The sequence below is a fragment of the Tauraco erythrolophus genome, chromosome 2, assembly GCF_009769465.1.
Source record: "Tauraco erythrolophus isolate bTauEry1 chromosome 2, bTauEry1.pri, whole genome shotgun sequence".
NCBI classification, from domain to species: domain Eukaryota; kingdom Metazoa; phylum Chordata; class Aves; order Musophagiformes; family Musophagidae; genus Tauraco; species Tauraco erythrolophus.
The window spans coordinates 131,111,712-131,132,199 of record NC_141466.1 but is presented as its reverse complement, the minus strand read 5'-3'; the positions used below and the strand labels follow the sequence as shown (position 1 = coordinate 131,132,199).

The window sequence follows — 20,488 nt, the reverse complement described above, 5'->3', positions numbered from 1 at the left end:
CTTTCTTAAAATGATTAAATTAAGCAAAGCTGATCAAGTATCTCTGCAGTGCAGAGAGCATAGAATTGTTATGTTTAGATGAAAATAAATTAGTCTCTACTGAGCACCGAGTCTTTATGCAGGTAAAATCTCGTTCATGTCTACAAGTTTTTCTTGAGCACCACCACAAATAGAGCCCGAGGTGACTACCTGGAGTGACCGCTGTGCCACTTGTTCCTCGCTTGTGTAAAATGCCCTCTGACAAGGATAAAGTTAAAAGACGATAAATAGATTTAAGAGAGGTTGCGGTTTTTCTGGTTTTGTTTTCTTTTTTTTTTTTTTACTTACCAGTAACACACAGAAGTAAAGCAAGCAGTCATCCAACATCAGGAGGGAAAGAAATGTAAACATTAGGAAAAACTTTTCAGTCTTTCAGCAGTATAACAGGTGAGGACAATGACAGAAATTACATTCATTTTAGTGGAGAAAAGGAGAGCGTTCACAAATACTGCCCCTAAGAAAGAATACCCAAGCAATTATATTTTAATGTAAACCTTCTCACATACGGCCTTGTAAATTATCTCCTAATTCATACACCTTAGGGTGTGTTTACAAAATTACTGAGTTACAAATTATGCTGTGGTATCTGTGTTCCCGTAAAGGCCTGATGAGCGGTTCCCATTTTAAGTGAGTCCAGGTACCTGGAATAAGAGCACCAGGTACAACAGCTAACGATGGACCCAGGAGTTATTGTTTGTACACCGCGCCACAGCACTCTGTGCCTGATAAAATATGGGTTAACGAGATCTTTCCATCATCCAGGAGCATTCCCCGCGTCTTTGTTGTTATATAAACCAAACGTATAAACCCAGCCTTTATCGTACCGTAAAACCGTGACGGACAGAAGCATTACTGAATAACTGGGCATCTCTGGAGGGCACAGGACCACCTTAGAGGAGGTTTCTCAGGCCCTTGTCCAGCCACATCTCCATTCTGCCCTGGCTGGGCAGCCTGTCCGTGCTTGATGACGCTCACTTGGACACTACTCAGTGTCGAGCACTGTAATTAGTTCCCATTTCACGGCTTTTCAGTCCTCTTGAGCAGGTGCGTGCGGCGGGACGCTGCACCGCTGCTGGCGTTTGGTCCCTCACCCTCATCATCCCGGTGCACGAGTGCCCCCCAGTTAAACCAGCAGGGTTAATTATCGCCGCGTTATCCCAGCGTTAACGTCCGCCCCGCGCCAGCCCCGTTCCCGGCGGGTCTGCTAACGCCGCCGTGCTCCCGGCGGATGAGCCGCCCCGCCCCCGAAGCCGGGATCCGGTCACACGGAGCGCCACTAGGGCGGCCCCGGCCCCCCCGCTGGCGGCCGCAGCTCGTAACCGCCGCCCCGGTAACCGCCGCCGGGACGGGGCGCGCGCGGGCCGCGCCGGGCCCACGTGAGGCGCGCGCGCCCCCGCCCCGTGACGCCGGTTGCTATAGCGACGCCAACCTCCGCCGCGTCCGCGCCGTTCGCCGTCCCTCCCGCGGCGGCCCCGGCCATGGCGGCGGAGGAGGAAGGCGACGTGGAGTGGGTGGTGGACACCATCGCCGGGTTCCTGCGGGGGCCCGCCTGGTCCGTCCCCATCCTGGAGTTCATGGAGCGGAAGTGCGAGGGTGAGCGGCGGGGCCGGGCGGCGCGCGCGCGGGGGGGGCCGCCGAGCCCGCCACCGCCGGCGGGGGCTGCCCCGGTGCCGCGGCGGCTGCGCATGCGCGGCCGCCGCTCCTCGGCGCACCGCCGGGGGAACGGAGCGGGATGGGGCCGCGGGCTGCCGGCGCGGCGGGGCACGGCGGGCCCCTCACCGCCCGCACCAGCCCCCGCGGTTGTGCGCGGGCAGCGGCCGTCAGGCGCGTCAGGCCGGGGCGGGCCCCGCTCGAGAGCGATCCCCGCCGGCCTGCGCTCCGGCACCGTTTCTAGGGAGGGAAGTCCGCCTGCCCCGAGCGGGAGGTTTCTCGGGACGCGGCAGGTCGCGTTCATTAGCTCATACCGGGGATTATGGCACGAGCTTACCGTGTGACACCCAGGCGCGTTCCGCGGCGCGTGCTGCCCTGAGCGCGGCGGGAAGGCGCTCGCAGGCCGCCAGCGCTTTTCCATCGCGGGGGGATTTTCCTTGGGGATCTGGACGGTACGCTGGAAATCGCCGTCTGGCCAGCAGGACTGAAAAGTAGGCGGCCCAAAGTTAAATTCCTGCGATTCTGTGAAAAACGGCAGTTCAGAAGCCGTAAGTCAGTACCTCCCAAAACACACTGGTCAGCACTAAAAAGTCAACCGTTAACCAGTTACATCTTGCAGATGGAAGTAACTCTAGTTAAATTTCCTTTTTTTCCCTCAGGAGAGAGCTGAGGGAATCGTGGAGGGATTTGGGGAATGCCCTGGGCGAGCTGGAAGCGTAGGGAGTGAGGGGGGACTGGGATAGAGCTGTGGCTCCATGTGAAGGTGCCCGAGGAGACCCTATGGGTGTACAAATGTGGTGAGGAAAGGAGGAAACAGACTTTCTGCAGTAAAGATTTGGCTAAATTAGTTCTGCTACTTACAGAACAAATTTTCTGCTGGAAAAACACCTGGATCCTTACGGTAGCAAAATAATTACAGTTTGGGCAGGCCTGCAAGCATTGCCCGAGTCCTTCAGAAAAAAGGAAGCTTTCTTTTGGGATTATTGGAAGAAGAAAGCGTGTTTGAGAACATGGTGGCCCGTGATCCTACCCAGCCTGCAGACATTCACACATGAGAAGTATTAAAGCATTTTGCCGTAGACTAATTTAGGATGACTTTCTGCAGCTACTATGAAGAAAATCTGTTCCTTTAGGACGTAGGATGCATTAATAATTTTAACTTTAAATTGCTGAAGTCATGAAACTGCAGCTTCCAAGTAAATTTGTATTCTAGGGACTTACTAATAGGAAGCTCAAAGTAGAATGGTTCTTACTATTAATGTATTCTACCTGCTTGCACTTACTCCTTCCTCCCCTCCGTCCTGCTGTGGGCTCCAGAACAGCTTCTGTAAGGGTTGGCCTCAGCGTGTCTTTTGTTGTGCAGTTGTTCTAAGGTCCGTCAGGAATTTTTATTTCATATTCAGTGAAACAGATGCACCTCGGATTCAGATCACAGCTTCTAAACAAGCTGCTTCACAGTTACCCTGAATCATTTCTACCCTTGCCAAGCTTTGCGAGAGGCAAGATCGTTTTGAGCACGTACATATTTCCCTAGTACACTGGGAAATACGGGAAAGGCAAAGCTGCTGGACTCCTTACAGCTAGAAAGCAGCAGAGAAATCCAGGCTAGGAGTTTTCCCTTGGAAAGTCTGCCTAAACTTGAGGTTGGTTGAGTATTTCAATTATCATGCAAAGGGTCTAGGTTTAGGAAGCGGGGGAATTGATTATCCCTCTCTGAAGCAACGATCTCCCTGTAGAAGGTTGAGGGGAATTTACTGGCAGTAAGAAGATTTATGGAACCTCAGTGAATTTCCACGGAGCGTGAGGCAGGCTTACATAACGGTCGCTTCCTGCGAGTGAGTTTCTGCGTAAGAAACCTGGAGGAACGAAGTCGAGAAATCACTTGCAGCAAATGATCTTCCGAGGTACCATTTGTGCTGCAGCGTGCTGTTGGACGCCTCTCAGAAGCTACTGAGAAAAAAGAAAAGGCTAAAGAAGTGTTACTGCAATGCCAGGGTTGCTAAGAAGCACAGTTAAAGAAATTGAAAGTTTTAGTTGCAGATATCTGTGCTGTTTCCTTTTCCGTCCTCTAAATGCACTGTGTTGATTCCATTGCTTGTTTGGGGTTTTTTACTGAGATATTTTGTCAGGACAGAATTCTTCTCGTTCTCAAAACATTTAATCTTTGGGCTGAACAAACGAATTAGCAACATTTTGATTAACTGACAATAATATGTGATTCCTCAAAAATAGAATTTGACTTTTGGTAATTGGTAAGTAAGGAATTTATTTTGGAACTGTGGTCACTTAGGCCACGTCCTTGCACTTCAACTTATACAGGATGCTGATGTTTTCTGTTTCAGGAACAGCTGGCTTGCATCATCACATCTTAGCAAGGGTCAGAGCGGCACTGCCGCAGGGCTGTCGCAGCTGGGAGACGAGGCTTTACGAGAGTCCCTCTAAATTTGCGTGGAAGTTACATTAATTCTGTGCACAGCAGGACCACCTTCCGTCAGAGATGTCACATATAGATATATGTATGTGTATATAGAAAGCAAATCATACTCGTTCACCAAGTTGTTAAGCAGAATTCCCGTTGTGCAAATGACTTCAAAGCACGCACGTGGGAAGTGGGTTGTCCAATATACAGTGGCTAATCTTGAAGGGGATTGAGGAAGTCTTATTTCTAAGCCTCTGCTTTAATTGCTAGGTTTTACATTACCTCTGTTCATTGCTGACATTATAAAAATGTAAATTAGAAAACCCAAAACCTAGTTTTTGGTTTCTGTTATTTTCTGCTTCTCCAGAATAGAATAATTGATAGGATTGAATTGATAAGATAGAATAATTGATAAGATAGAATAATCTATTCTGCAGTAGAGAGATCATTAGCTTGACATTTCCAGCCAGGAGTTCTTAATACAAACTGATATGAACATGATTAATATGGCCTATCCTATACAGGTGCTCATTTTGTCTAAATCAAGATGGATATAATTAAAAAAATAACTTAACTACGCCAGACTTCCTCGTTGGGGTTACCCATTTTTATGTAAGCAGGGTCTCATTTTCCTGCATCACCTTGGCTTCTCGTGAAATGAACAGCATTATAAAAAATTTGATTTGAGTCATTAATACATCCTCCACGTAAATACGTGTAGAGAGAGGGAAATTTCCTGCTTTGTGCGTGTCATCTGCCATCTTAGAACAACGTTACGCAAGTCCATACTATAGTCCTTATATTAAGTCTTACTTTTTCGTGTATGTGTCTGCAGAACCCTCAACTTGCTTAGAAATCTGCTTCTGTTACGAAGATACATTTTCCTGGTATTAAATTATGAAATACAATTACATTAAATTACCAAAAGTACGTTTAGCCTGAAAGTCTGGAAAAATGCATTATTATCAATCACAGACTGTATTTTCATATGATTAAATATATTACCTTGTAAAGGTTAGTCTTTCTCTTTAAGGCATAAGTTAATTTGTATATACTAACTCCAAAATATGCGTGTGCTTTGTTTCCTTTTTCCCACAGTTTTTGATGACGAAGAAGAAAGCAAGTTGTCTTACACAGAAATTTACCAGGAGTACCAAGCTCTGGTGAGCATTATTCACTGTTTGTGGGAGATTTCTAAGAAACATAATTTAAAATGTTGAAGTAGGATTTAGATGAACTTCTGCTTGTGTTGTCTTTGCTGTTTAGAACTTATAATAATTTATTTATTAGCCCATTATAATCCTTTGAGTCATAGTTGTCATATGCGGTTTTATGCTTCAACACCAGTTACCTAGAAAAGAAACAGTCATATCTCATGCTGTGTTTTGTATTTTTCATAGTTAAAATGAAAAATAAAAAAAAAAAAAGTTAAAATAGTACTGTAAATACTGTACTTGTAAGCTTGATCATGTTCATATTTTCTGTCATGACGTCAGAGAACATGTATAACTGGTATTTTGTTCACTAATGAGTCTGGTAAATCTTTTGCCTTAACTTTCAATTTTCAGAAAAAACTACAGGAAATCTTTGGAGCATGCTTAAAATACCCGTAAACCAATGCACACAGATTTCTAAATTATTTTTTTTAGTAACAAGGCTTGGCAATACTGGACGTTAAAAAGCATCAATTGAATAAATATGGACCAACATCCGTTTTTTCTCTGACCCTGAAGGGTTTCAGGTACAGGTGGGCAAAAAGCCTTTTACCTACAGGGCAAAAACTGATGAGGAATACTAGCCAGGAGTCTGGGGCAAAGGTAGAGAAGTGAGACTCTTGGAAATTAGAGAAGCTTCATTAAGTAATAATCAAATTTAGCAATTAAAATGCTTACTTTGAACAGTTCATGAAAGTCCATAAAGCCTGACATAGCAGAAGAATCAGTTATACTATTGCAATGATTTTCCTTTGAGTTTAAAAACCGCAATGTCAGCAGAAAAGAATATACAGTTATGAAAAAATTCATATGATTCTTAGGGGAAAAACCTCTCAGAAAGTAAGCTTCATACTTTCTTACAGGTTGAAAAATTATTAGAGGACTATCTCAAAGAAGTTGGAATTAATGAAGAGAAATTTCAAGAAGCTTTTTCATCTCCTCTTGCAAGGACACACACTTCACAGGTAACTTTTCCTTTGTTTAGGAATATATAGATTTAATTTTTAGCTTTATATTTTCAGTAATACAGCAGAGTGGAGATGAAACTTTGAAAAGTTTTCTTGTTAAAACTGTAATTTTCTAACAAATAACGTGTTTGTTTATATTATTAACTTGGATCAGAAAAATGCACATCTTGAAAATCGTGACAGGTATTTGTGTGGTGTCAGACACCTTTAGACATTCATCTTCTATGCTTTGTATTTTCTAAACCAAACCTCTAAGCTTAGGGTGCTTCTGCCACCTTCGTTTGTTACGTTAGTCTTCAGTAGCAGACAAAAGACTAAAACAATCGACACATTCTATAAAATAAAAGATGTTTTCCTCTGATTTTATAATAAACCAGTAAAATCTGTAAGAGACATTGGCTTTGAGAAGACAAGGCATGGTGAGGCAGCCCTTCACCTGCTCAAAGATCTCTTTCAGAGTTGTCTCAGGTATGTTGGGCAGAAGAGTGGAGCTTCTGCTGCCAGTGTAAAATGGGTTTTGTTGACATATCTGCCCCTAGATGTGTAACAAGCTTCTTCAGAGCACACATCCCTCACTCAAGCTTGCGAATTTGTTCAGGAGGTGAAATGAATTGCAGTTGTGAACTGGCACTGGGAAACCTTCCAGGCTTTGGGATAATATGTCTTCAGATCAACATATCTACAATAATAAGCCATCAAATTTTTTCTTGACTATTGGCTCAACTTGTATAGCTGGAAAAGTAGACAGATAGGAGAATTAAATATGATTATTAGAAGCATGCTCCACAGAATTTAAAACTTAATATAATTTCAAGCAGGGGTTGTTGTGATTCCTCTGGGGTTTTTAATTTTGTGCCTGTCTTCCCTTCCGCAGGCCATTTTGCAAACGGTGTTGGCAGCAGAAGACTTCAGGCTATTTAAAAAGATGATGGTACAGAAAAATATTGAAATGCAACTGCAAGCTATTACAATCATTAAAGAAAGAAACGGTAAGAAGTGGTAAATGTGAGGTTTCGCTTCTCTTCACCTTTTTAGTGATCTTTTGATGACTACGTAATCTGTTCATAAATGAGTATAGGATACTGGTTCACTTCCAGTTCAAGTTAATGGAAAACATCCAGTTGATTTTACGGGGACCATAATTTCAATACTTAGTCCTCGGCTTGTATTCTCAGTGACAGCTGTCTATATTCCTTTTTAAATTAACAGATTTTTCAGTTCTGTTGGTCTAAATTTTTCTGTGAGATGTGACTTAGGTTTTTGTTAAAGAGTTTTGGTGATAATTTTGAGTGTTAAAGCAATTATATCAGCTCATCAACACTGACAATATTGATAGTTTGAGTTATCCCACTTGCATAGCCACGATGCTGTGCTGCCTGCCATGCTTACTTTGCAATTCACACTGTAGAGTTGCATGGGAAAATCCATATGGAAAGCAGAACTTATGGCGTTCATCATGGTAATCCATGCATGCTTTTAAAGAAGAGAAAATAATTTAGGATCTAGAATCTTTCTGGAAACAGTTGCAGAGAGGAAGAATTATATGGTGGTTTTTTATTTTTTTTCTTTCTTTTCTTTGCCTGAAGTGATGCCAAATGGAGCACAAAATCATTTTCTTTAGAGCAACGCATAAATTTTGCCGTGTTTTTTTATAGGTGTGTTGCCTGACTGTTTGACAGAGGGTTCTGATGTATTCAGTGAAATTGAACAAGAAGAAATGAAAATACTGAGGGAGGTTCTAAGGTAAAAAAATGATCAGTCCTACTTTATGCATTATTAAAAAAAAAAAAAAGTATGTAGGACTTAACTCTTCCAGCCTTTTCAGGAAACTGGCTTCATCTTACAGATGACATGAGTGTTCTACCTAAGAGAAAACGAGTGGTGCTAGACCGTGGGTGTGATATTTAAAGACCGAGAGATAACTGCTCTGTCATTATGAACTGTCTTGGTGGTGCATGGAATGACGGGCAACTTTGAGCCCCATCATTTCCAGGCAGACCTAAAGTTAGAGCTGGGTTAGATGTCTCTGGACAACAGGAGCACATTAGCTGTAATCCATTCAGGGAACACCCTGAACATTACAGCCTTGGAAAGGCAAATTCTGCCTTTGCATTGGGCTCTATTCCTTTCTACAGCTTCCTCCTGACCTGTGTTCAGTGACTGTTGCTGTCATCTAAGAAGACGTGTGAGGACTGATACAATTTCTATAGATTCTCCTCCACTCCCAGTTCACACATATATAAACATAATATTAAATAATAGCAGATTAATCCATTCAGGTTGTATTAAATTATTCTATTTTCCCTCTATATTCTGGAAATACTCCCCTCCCTGTCTTTAAACCAGTAAATGAAACATGGGACAGATAAGCTTTGGAAATTCTTACACAATTATTTTTGCACGGGGAACAATAGACTGAGGATGGTGGGTTCTGTATGTTTATCATCATTATTTATTTCTATTAAGAGTGCATTTTCATTTTAAGTTATGGAATTATTTTGGACACTAACGGATTCACATTATCCTGTAATCGTTTCGATAGTTCTCAAACGTTTAAGCAGTGCTAAATTTGCCTGAAAGTCACTGACACTAAAGATGTCTTGAGTATTTACTCATATTTTGTGTTACAGGAAATCAAAGGAAGAATATGAAATAGAGCAAGAAAGGAAAAGGACTGAAGAAGTGAGTATCTTACCTTTCCAGATGAGTTATGCTGCTGATTAAGAAATACTCTGATATTCCTGTCCTGGGTGTCAGCTGTATGACTTGAAGGCAATGTGTACCATCCTGAGCGAATAAAAGGCCTGTCAGGAAGGTCTTACTGACGCTTCTTTTTGAAAGGTCTGCTCTGATGTTTACGTTTTTCTGATGGTATCATTGACACTAGTGCTGGACGTGGTACCATTAACCATCAGTCGGTTGGTGGAGCTCATACGATAAGCGTATTCCCTCTTCAGTGTCTGAATTCCAAAATCCTGGCAACGGATGTCAACCTTTCAGATCCAGAGAACATCTGAATCACTAATATTGTCAAGATCAAAGAGACTTCAAAGTATAAGCTTCTTAGAGATTACAGCATTAATAATCCTTCAGGAATTTTAAGGATCACTTCGTAGGCAATATAGTTACTCATTAAGTCTGCACAATACTGCCAGAACCTAATCACCAGGAACCAGAAACCCTCTCCAAGTTAGACCATCACTTGCTCTCCATCAGAGTAAACCATGTAGAAAGGTAACTGAACGTAAACAGGGACTGGCTCAGTTGCCAGTCGTTCAGCAACTGAGAAACAAATTGAAATTCAAATTAACTACAGTGGAATCATGGCAGTAAACCTCCCCTTCACTGGGAAAACGTATAAAACCAGTTGGATTTGTAGGCTGTTTCAAAAGGGAGCAGAATGGCTCTTTTCTGTCACTGGGAAATTGAGCATACTGAATTTGAAAAGAGAAAGCACTGAACTGACAAAGGAAACCACTTGGACACCAAATGTAGCTACTACAGAGGTCCACACTATTTCCAGTTCTCCTGCTGAATTGGAACCCCTGGCAGGTGCAGGTGATAGCTGTGCTACTGAATGCAGGTCCTACACAGGATGTTCTACCAAATTACACCTCTCTCCCGGTGTCTGACACTGTAGAAAAGTGGTGACAAAACTCCTCTTACCCATATTACAATGATAGATTCCAGGAAACAAGTCACCTGTTCCACTGGATTTCTTACAAAACAACCTGGAAACTCAAGCTTTCGCTCATTTTAAGAATTCAAGTTGCATTTAGATGCAGGCTTATCCAAATCTTTATAGACAAGGCAAGAATATCAATATTCTTGATAAACCAGCCAGATTACAGCGGCCCCAAGTCAAGTTCACCTGGGCAGAGAAGGTGATAGTTATTGTTCAATAATATTTTTTTGTTAGAGAATGTTTTAATACAAAATAATCCAGTATTTTGATGAATGCTGGGGGTCTGACATGAATTAGATGGTTGATGAACAGCATAGACATTTTCTGGGCAAATCCCAGCTGGCATTATTATTTTCAGAGGTTAATTGTGTTAAATTTCCCAGACAAGAGTAGAAATGAAACAATAGTGTCACGGATTATCCAGACCTGCTGTTTAAGTTGATTGTTTCTTCATTTCTGTGGTAACTTCAGTATATATTCCTGTTTCTCTTACTGTATTGTATTCTCCTGGTGGACAGAGGTCTGCTTGAAAGTCACATGCAAAGCATGGCCAAAAAACCCCACAACCCTTCATTATCTGTTTGTAGCTGAGAAGCAAAATACCAATTTATCTAATGTTCTAAATTCTGATTGTTGATTAGGGAACAGGTTTTGAACTAAAATAAGACATGCTGACTTCTGACAACAAGCTGGTAAGAACCTTCCTGTTAATAAACCAAAACAAGTAGTTTGCTTTGGTTCGCTTTGGTAATGCAGTATTAGTGTGAACAACACAATTTTAACTGAAAATTCTTTTGGGAGATTTCTTTGTGTCAGCAGTTTAATGCCTGACGTATAGTGCCAGGAAATGTAATGCTTGGTTTTGTTTGTTTGTTTGTTTTCATTTAAGGCACGTGCTAAACACAAATCACCAGATGTTACCTACAGTTTACCAGGAGATTCGAGAGAAGCTGTAAAAGTTAAGGAATCCACTGCAGGAGCTGGTGATTCTGAAGAAACTCCAAAATTTCCATTAGGTAATTGCATGGGAAAGTCCAGTGCTGAGTGTGCAATATGGTACTATTTTCAAATTATGGAAGAGTCCGCTCGTATCAAGAGTTTACGAACGTGGCTGGTTGGGCTGCAAGCAAACCATCCTGGCTTTGCAGTGAGCCCTGCTTTGAGCAGGGTGTTTGCACGAGGTGGCCTCTGGAAGCGCCTTCCAACCTGAGTTGGTTTCTTATTCAGTGATGTTCTAGGTCGTCTCCAGTTGGAGGAGGAACACAGGAGTCTAACAGCAGTTTTCAACTTGCAATTACTGTGCTTATGCCGCCAGTACTGGTGAGAACAGATGTTCCCTTGTAAGTGACTATGAATCATTCACTTGAAAAGTCATGCTTTCTCTCCCTGTGTGTGGCCATTACAGGTTTAACTTATAATTGTACAACATTTCTTCACAGCAATCAAATATTTCTGAAGGAACCAACCTTAAACTGTTAAGATTCACTCCAGCCTAATTGTCAGACGGAATCTTTTTGCCTCTGGTTCAGATTTTTGTTACTCATTTAAATCTTCAATTTTACATTTTTGGTTTTGAGTGGCATTGTGACACCAACTTACGATACCTAGGAAAGCTCTTCTAAGTAGTCTTGAACTTCACTCAAGTTACGTAGTGAAAATTGTCTGAATTGTTTTGTAGATGATTATTTACTGGAGAGCATGACCACGCCAGTGCTTTTACAGGGAGGAGAAAAAAAGGAATCACTGATTGTGATGGAGGTGCTCTTGGTATGTGTGTGCTGCAGCCAAAGCACAAGGGTGCTGACCTGTTCAGGAAAGCAGAAAAATTCTTGGGTGCTAAAAAGCGTAGATACGTGTGTATGTGGGTGTACATACACACACACATAGGGGTAGCCATGTATATACACACACGTATCTATGTATATAGGTACACAGAGGTGATCTTCAAAACCAAATGTTGCATCTTGGTGGGATCTGCTTTCCTAAGGTTGCTTCCAAGAACAGAATTCCAATGTTGGGAAATAATAGCCTGCACTGTCTTTAGTTACATTTTTTCTGTGTCTAGCACTTGTCTTCGTCTGCATTCACACTGGAAGCTTTCGTATCACAGACACTTGAGCTGGATGCTTTTAGCCCTGGTAGTACCTTTTGGGGCATACTTGCTCCTTCCTTTTTCATCTGATGACCCTGAACAGATGAAGTGGTTGTAGGACCCTCTGTTCTTTTGAACTGAGGTACGGTCTTTCACATTAGGAAACTTAAAGAATAAATTGTGTCACTGACCTTTTAAATATCTTTTTTTTTTACCCTTTCATCCCCTCTGTCCTCCTGAGGTTTTGTTGTGTTTATTTGCACTCTTGTCTCCCTTCTACCCTCGGAAGGATGCCCTCCTCTTGTTTTTGCATAGTCATGTCACCTTGCAATGGCACCACTAAACTATGTCTATCCTGCAGTGGTCGTTTTCCTGTTCCGGGAGGAAGGCACATTCCTAGCAAATATTCTGTCTGCAGCACTTCATCCTGTGCTTGAGAGACAGGAGATCTTGGAGCTCAGGAGTCAAGACTTCTTGGCACCGAGTGCAGCCCTTCTTCTGTGCTGTCCAAGTGCCTGCTCAGCTGGTGCTGAGCATTCCCATGCTCTTTAAATGCCAAAGAAGGGATGGGTCTACGAAAAGTTTTAGCTCCTTGGAAATCTTCATCCTTGTAGAAGTGGCATCTCGTGGCAGCACACTTGTCCGAAGAGGCTACTGAGAAAGTTTGCCACAGCCTATCCTCCGGTATCACCTTTTAGAAAAGTGGGTTTGCGTAGTGGTGGCAAAAATCAAGAAGAATTTGTACTGGGAATCTTCTTCCACACCCCTTTCTTTTACAAAACTGAGGACCAGCCTCCAGACCAGTCTGTTGTTGCCTGCTTCCAAAATACTGACTCCTAACTAAAGGTTTGTCTCGGATAACGGGATTGTATCCTCTGCTTGACTTGCTTCCTCTTGCTGCCAGATACGACTCCAGCACAGAAACAGGAAGACCCTTTCCCCAACAGTTTGTGCCCCTCTAGGGTGGCAGAAGAGCTGCTCTTCTCTCGCCTCCGTCTGTCCCAGACCCTCGCAGCCCACCGGACCTCTGCGCGGATCCCGGCTCCATGTCCTCGCTCGTAGGGTTTTTTCCTTTGTTTTTCATTCCCTCGAGTCTGGCATACGTTTCTTTTCCTTGAGATACACAGCATGGGTTTTTTTTTAATCTTTAGCTATTTCCCCTTCACCTTGAGACCAAAGATTGCAGTTTGTGGGCCCCTTAAAGTTTTCCAGTGTATAATGAATTCAGGTAGTTGCTTTAATTTTCTCAATTTCCCTTTGGTGAGCTCCTTACAAATAGTTTACAGATCAGAGCTTGCAAAACCATTCCTCCTGCGCTTTGCCCACGCAGCTTGTTGGAGCACGGAGAGGTGAGAAGGGTGAGTTTCATAGAAAAGGTCACGCTGAACACCTCAGGGTGCACGGGACCCTGCCAGCATTCTTGGACACTTCTCTTTCTGGATACCTGCAGGGCAGCTGCTTGCAGAGTTGCACTTGTGTTTGCACTGGGCTGCGTGTATCACGCAGATGAGAAGGATGCAGCATTTGCTCGGGTGGTCCTGAGTCTTTGTATTTTGAGAAGATTCTGAAGCAATTGTCCACTTGGAAAAGAGTGTTGCTTAGTCACCCACAGTGTGAGTGTACATACAGACAAGTTCTCAAAGGAGAAAAAAGGTTACGTACCAGTAACTAATTCTTTGAGGTGCGTTGTCTGTCCGTACGTTCACTATCCACCCTCCTTTCCTTTTTCAGGTTTGTGGGTTAAGTGACACTGAGGGTTCTCTGATCACATCCTACAGGCACTGCTCAGACACAAACCTCCCCAGCTGGAGTGTGTGCGGTACGGACAGCAGCAGTGTCAACTCAGACACACACAAAACACATTTCAGAGAATGCCTTCTGGTGAGGGGCTGTCCTTAATCGTCGCGTTGGTGATGGCGCAGGTACTTGACATGCACTGTGTGGGTTTTAGCTTTTGTGTTGTTTTTTTTTTCTCCACTTTTTAATCAAACAGTTATAGTGTGAGGATTTTTTCTAGCAGTTTTACCTCTGACCTCTCACAGTGCCTCTAAAAACTTCTATCCATCACAAAAAGACATTCTTTGGAGCGTCAAGACTTCCAGCAGACACATTTCAGTGAAATGCAAATTCTTCAACTTGATCTTTGGTTTACATTTCTGTCCCGCTTTGGTTTCTATACCTTGAATCACATTTCCTCCCCTTTGCCTTTCTCCATGCCTTTTCACAATGACATATCCTGTAATTTTCTGAACTAAAGAAAGCGGTGATGTTGAAGACCTAAATGTATGTTATTTGCTCTAACGTAAAGAAACAGCTGCGTGGTGTTCACCCTGCAGTAGCTCCAGTGGAGCTGCCTTTGCCATCTGTCTGGTAGTGACCAAGGAGAGTACTTGTGCTTTAATACTCAGGCAATCTTTTTCTCAACATCACAGCAAAAATCCATAGTCCAGCCCTGTGGAATTATAATTAGCTACATTCAGTTACGTGTATCAACTTGGATGTTATGGATAGACTTAAACTGAACACAGCCCAACTTGTATTTCACTGCCTCTGTTCTTGCATCTATGTGGCATATTTCAAAACAGTCAAAAGTCTCTTCGTTTTTAATAAAAGTGTAGTAGGAGCAGCAACTTACCCTAGTCAGGAGTAGTTGTAGGTCAAGTCAAGAGAAGCCTTAGTAACGTTCTGGAAACAGCCTGCTCTACAGTCCAGCAACGGGAGAGGATTTGGCTCCGACATCAGTAACTGCGATGCCATCTCGGACACCCTGGAATTCAGCAGGATGCAAGGCAAACCTGTCCTGGGTACCTGCAGAGATAGGAGAGGCACAGCCACAATCAGTACAGGGCTACTTTTCTTGGTCACCACAGGCAGTGTAGTCCAAGGAAAAAGCTAGAGGTGAAGAGAGTATCGTGCAGGGCTGTTATCTTGCACAAGGTGAGGGATCTGATAGGGAGCTGAAGACACTGGGAGCTGCCTGAGCCTTGTTTGGGCCATGGCGGCTCCCCTGGCACCCACCAGCCAGCCCATCTGGCACTGGGAGCCCTGCTGGGGCCAGAAACCTGGCAGGGTCCTGCTGTGTCCTCACGCTGGGGCAAGGTTAGTTCTGCAGAGGAGTGACCGAGCCGTGTCAGCGGAACGCTTTGCACCTCTGGAGCACCACTTCCCCCCTCTCCCGTACACGTTCACTCGGATACAGTATTTTCTGATTCCTGTCTCTGCAGCTGGAAGGTGAACCAGTACACTTGTACTTGGAGTTGGCTAAAGCCTTAGCACCTGATAAGCTGCTGGTGGCTGGCTCAGCTCGCCGAGACACAAACTGGATACACACTCTCAGTATGAACTGGCTGTTGGATTATTGAATATGAAATCACGTTCCAAGCGTTTGACAGTAATTTATAATTCATTGCAGTGGAGGTACTTACGCTGTAAAGTGTTATTTAATTGCTTTCGTAAGGCAAACACAGTATCTTTCTTTTTTGAAAGAAAGTTTTATTAATAAAAAGGGGAGGAACGTGATTTTTCTTCTTTATAGTCTTTGTTTCATCAGAAGAGACATCTGGCTATTGGAAGAAACACAGATTTTATTTTTTAGTTGATAATATTTCTATTCTTTCTAATTGTTTTCTGTGTAAAACTGTTGTTTAGAGGCATCTCGGAAATCTGTGAGGGAAGACTTAAAACCAGTACGCCCATTACAAAAAGGAAGAGAAATCTCACCTCAGCCGGCCGGTACCAAAGGAAAAGACGACACCAAGCAAAGGTCAGCTGGAAAGTGTTCAGAAAATGCAGCACAAAAAGCGGGGATGAAAGGACCTGTAAGTTTAAAACAAACCAACAAGAAAACCCCCAAACATAGAACTAGAATGCAGAAGGACAGTATTACATTAAATTACAGATATTTAAGGCAGTATTACATTTAAATCTATTTTTTCTGTTACTGTAGTCAGATGGTTTTGGTTTGGGCTTGCTTTTTTTTTTTTTCAAACCATCATGCAAACACTGTTTTATGGTGTTCACCAGTTTAATTTGCATGAAGATGAAATCATCATTCTAGTTTTAGAATAGAATTCTATTTAGAATAGAATTCAATATTCAGCCCTCATCCCATGATATTTTCTTAGCAGACAGCTCTGGCTTGAAGCTTCAACTTGGATTTTTTTTTTTTTATTTTGGAGGCAAATATGATGTAAAGGGTTTTATCTCACATAACATGCATACTAAGAATGATTTCAAAATGTATTTTTAAAAAACAATTCCAGAATTTATCAGAACTTGAAGAAGAGCAGCTGAAGCAACGAGAGGACTACCTGAAGAAAAAACGAGACATGCTGATGGCTGCAAAGAAGGAGTCAAGAAATAACGTGCTGTTACCAACAAACACTGACCAGAAAGAGGAGGAATCGTCTCCCAAAGAGGTGAGAGATTCTAACGTTACAGTCATCCCGACCACTTTGTGAAAAACACAGATGATGTCAGCAGAGATGTCAGTGTTGCCACTGAACAGTGTTGCAGGATGAAGAAAAGCAGGTGGGGGAAGTAGAGAGCAAGTATTTGCAAGTCACTTTTTGCAGAAGCTTACAGGCTGGAAGTTTTAGGGATTAAGTGAGATTTTGCTTCAGTGTTATCAAATCTTTATGATTAAGTTTTGGAACAGCTGAAATGATGGTTTTCTCCTGATCTGTGACCTACTGCTTGAGCTGCCTTAAATCCCTGGGATTTTTTTTTTTTTTCCCCAAATTAAAAAATCCCACATTTTTCTTCTGCAAAGTCTGATTTTACAGAGGTAACAAATTTGCTCATTTTTTTTTGTTCTTTTGAGAGTTTTGTGCCTATTTGGAATTAAGAAATCCTTAATTTCCATCCGTCAGCCGCTGGAATAGAAGCGACATGATGACGGTATGTTTTAGAAAGACAAGACACTCTGAAGGGTGGATGGTGCTGTCCACTTAGTGAATTAACTGAGATGTCCCTTGACTGAAAACAAAGTGCTGAAATTGCAGAAATCCTTGCACTGTGGCAATGATAGAAAATCTAGTTTGGAGAAAAGATAAATCTCAGGGAAAATAAGTTCGGCCATAAAAAAAAAACCAACAGAATCCTACAACAGGATAAAGCTCTACCAAGATAGAGCTCTTTATCAGGAAAAAAAAAACACCAAACTTTTTTTGTCACTCATTGTTATGGTTAATATGACTTAAGTGCATTTGCCACAAAGAGGTCTGATCTACGTTTATGTGAAAAGAAACGCTCAAACTCTGGACACAAGTGAAGCGAGAAGACCTCACCTTCTGCTGCCTCGCGTGTCTTTTCCGAGTTGCTGAGCGTTTTATTACACTCAGACTGTGCCAAAATACTGTTGACTGGGGAACTTGCAGAACAACTAAGCAGCACCAGTTGAACGTGAGGTCAGCCCTCTCAAAAAGCTTGGTACAGCACAGTGGAAAACAGGCGGATTGCTGTCAAGAGCCAGTTGTCCGCATCCTGGGATCCGCTGCTCAAGAAATGGAGGGATAATAATGTCGTTTTTTAAATCATTCTGGATAGTGAGCGCGTTTGAAGGGCTTCTGCTGCAGCCTGAGCTTTGCCAGTGACATTATTTGGCTGCTCCTCGTTAGAGAAGCCGATGTCCGCTCCTGGATCCGGCTCATGCGTCCCGTTAGCAGTTCGTTACAAGTCGGGGCACCTACCGGGAAAGCCGTGCACGTTACTGCAGTGGGTTTTCTTCATTTTGTTTTTAGGAAATGTCAGAAGAGAAGCAAAGGTTACTACAGAAGAGGAAAATGCTTGCAGAAAAACTAAAAGAAGAAGTTATTAACAAGCGGTAATTTTAAGAAGCTCATTGCAGAACCCAAGATCATAAGTATGTTTTTAGAATAAATTATATAAATAATAATTGGATTTGTTTTCCAATATTACATCTAGTTTTATAGAACTTTCAGACAAGCAACTCAGTACTTTATATATAAAAATATTTAAAATGAAACTGAAATACACTAAAACCACTTATTTTCCAGAATGCTGGAAACTCACTGACTTTAACTGGAATGTGTGGAACAGTGAGGCCACTGAACAGACCTTCTAACTACTGCCTCAGCCACTTGACATTGTATAGAACAAAGATCTGTGACAATAATTCCTATGTGAACAGTTCTGAATGAGTTAGAAATTCTAAGATTTTTTTATTTTCAAAATTATGGAACTTTCTTCCTTTTATTAGAGTATTATAATCAAATTACTATTTTCAGCTGTGCAATGTAATAAAGTCTAATTTCACAAAGAAGTGCAACTGTGACCATCTTATTTTCGAGTACCAGATAACGCAGCTCGCAGTTGAGATGTTTCCATATTTCTGGATTATGTTATTTTACGCAGTTTCGGGGCTGTTGACCAGTCTTTAGGTCCAATTTTAATATAAATGCAACTTTAAATAAAAATAGTTGCTTTACTCGCAAAGTAAAAGCTTGGATGTCATGAGCAATTCCATTTCAAATCAGAAATCTTTTAAGATAGTTACTGGTTTGGCTTTGACAGACTTGACCCAAGGCAGGGAAGAGAGGCTCTTGATGGCACCTCATTACGTAGCTGCCTGCAACAGAAACTTAAAAGAAGTATTAAAAATCAACAGAAACAACCCAACCAATTCAAGTTTCATGTAACTTTTTATTAAAATAGCATTTATAACTGATACATGTTGGCAGATGTTCTGTTCTTTTCCAAAAAGAGTGGTAGTGGAAGGACCCTGGGCACGGGAACGCAGCTGCCCGTGGGCAGCACCCACCAGCTCAGCCTGGGAAACAGCATCTGGGGGGGTGACAACCCCAGACAACAGCCAGTTGAAGAGCGCTGCGTGTCACCACCCACAGGGATGTGAAATATTTTTTCCAATGGGACATCTAATGCCACTTTACACAGTCTTTTTCTAGTAACTATAAAAATTCATGACATTCTTGTTTTCGCTGTAAAAAAACCCTCATGTTGGTCTGAATGTTTTTTTTTTTTTTTTAAAGCTCCTGACGGTACTTCAGGGTTGAGTTGGGGTGTTGGGGAACACTGAGTAAGGACTAACACGTCAGTCAGAGACCCTCCGAGAACTCGTTTGGGGCAGCTGTTAGCGAGCCATGGGGCCGACTCGGGGCCGCAGCCCAGGCGACGCAAGTTTTCAGCCTCGGGTTAGTAAAGGCACATACTGCGTAAGTGCTGCCGGAGTAGCGCTGGAGGACGTTACTCATCGTTGGCGCCGGAGAGAAACGACTCCTCGGGAGGAAAACCAGATGATGGTCAGCAGGAGAGCGAGCGCACGGCGAGGAGACTACGGCTACGCTTCCCCAGCAAACGCTTCCTCGGATCCTCTGCGTCGGGAGCCGACGGGACGTTTCGTTGCACAGGTGGAAAATGAGGAGTCCCGTTCCGGGCTGCCTGGAGCAGCGCCGTTGTCCCCAGGTCCACGTGCGTGAGCTCATCCATCAACGCTCGTGCGGAGCTGACGCGTCGGTAAGAACGCAGGCGTTCCCTTCGGGATGTCGTCTAGTGGTACAGAGTTGCTTTTTAAAAACTGCACGGATCACTAATCTTAAAAAAATATTCTAAAACGGCCACATTTAGAATTCTGAGTTAACTTACCATGTACAACAAACCAAACAAAAGCAATAATTATGGAATTACAGGGTCACATTTTAATTCCTGAATTTTACAGTTCAGCATTAATATCACCACATGTATACAAATGGTGTAAAACAAGTACAGTGGTATTTTTAATACAAAATAAACTTCTGTTTTATGGAAAAAAACTATACTTCATATCTACACAGACAGCCCATCTTTTTCCAAACAATAGCTAAAATTAAAATTAACTACAAAAATCTCCAAAACAGAGAAACTGCTTCTGTTTAAACTATTCCAGGAGAAATGGACCCATAACACATAGTACAAGAGTGATCGATGTGGTGGATTGCAGCTGGTCTCGTCTTTTACCATTTCTGACACGTGAATCGTCGCTGGGAAGTTCCCTCTCGCTTCGTCATGATCTCAGACCACCCACGGGCAAACTAACATTAAAATATTTACAGTTCACTCGCTGCTCTTGCCACAAGACCCGCACCGTTTGCCTCTCTCGACTCGCCATCAACTCACCGATTTTTGTCGCCGTTTGCTTAACCTACTACGTGGAATGTGCTTTTATTTTTTTAAAAAAAGCAGCTTTTGTGTTACACCCGGATTCAGGTGCTGCTCGTTGGCTCTGCCTCAAAGACCGGTGTCCCGTTAGTCGGAATTCTGTCTTGGTCCAAAGTGACTTTGGTGTTAAAACGCCGCTAAATTCATCGCTACGGAAAACCTGTTGGTGTTTCTTCTTACCGCCTCAGTTACGCAATTTCAGCTCGCAAACAGGGAAAGGGTTTGCTGCTCCGAGAAGAGACAGCT

At 42.7% G+C, this 20,488-nt stretch overlaps 1 protein-coding gene across 2 annotated transcripts; it reads left to right on the top strand.

Annotated features, from left to right (window-relative positions):
- Positions 1-1,517: 1,517 nt before the first annotated feature.
- CFAP36 (cilia and flagella associated protein 36) lies at positions 1,518-17,909 on the top strand. 2 transcript variants are annotated; one of them, XM_086631146.1, is made up of 10 exons: positions 1,518-1,632; positions 5,207-5,271; positions 6,186-6,287; positions 7,165-7,279; positions 7,946-8,033; positions 8,921-8,972; positions 10,865-10,991; positions 15,716-15,885; positions 16,330-16,485; positions 17,809-17,909. In XM_086631146.1, the coding sequence occupies exons 1-10, from the start codon at positions 1,518-1,520 to the stop codon at positions 17,893-17,895; spliced, it is 1,077 nt and encodes a 358-aa protein (XP_086487272.1). In that variant the 3' UTR covers positions 17,896-17,909. The 2 variants fall into 2 exon arrangements, with proteins under 2 accessions (XP_086487272.1, XP_086487271.1); XM_086631145.1 differs by having other exon boundaries at positions 8,921-9,002.
- Positions 17,910-20,488: the final 2,579 nt, after the last annotated feature.

Bases quoted from the DNA above. Each gene is read 5' to 3' on its own strand.
- CFAP36 (XM_086631145.1), top strand. From the start codon at position 1,518: ATGGCGGCGGAGGAGGAAGGCGACGTGGAGTGGGTGGTGGACACCATC. The intron at 5,272-6,185 runs GTGAGCATTATT...ACTTTCTTACAG, and splicing joins ACCAGGAGTACCAAGCTCTG to GTTGAAAAATTATTAGAGGA. The intron at 8,034-8,920 runs GTAAAAAAATGA...TTTGTGTTACAG, and splicing joins ATACTGAGGGAGGTTCTAAG to GAAATCAAAGGAAGAATATG.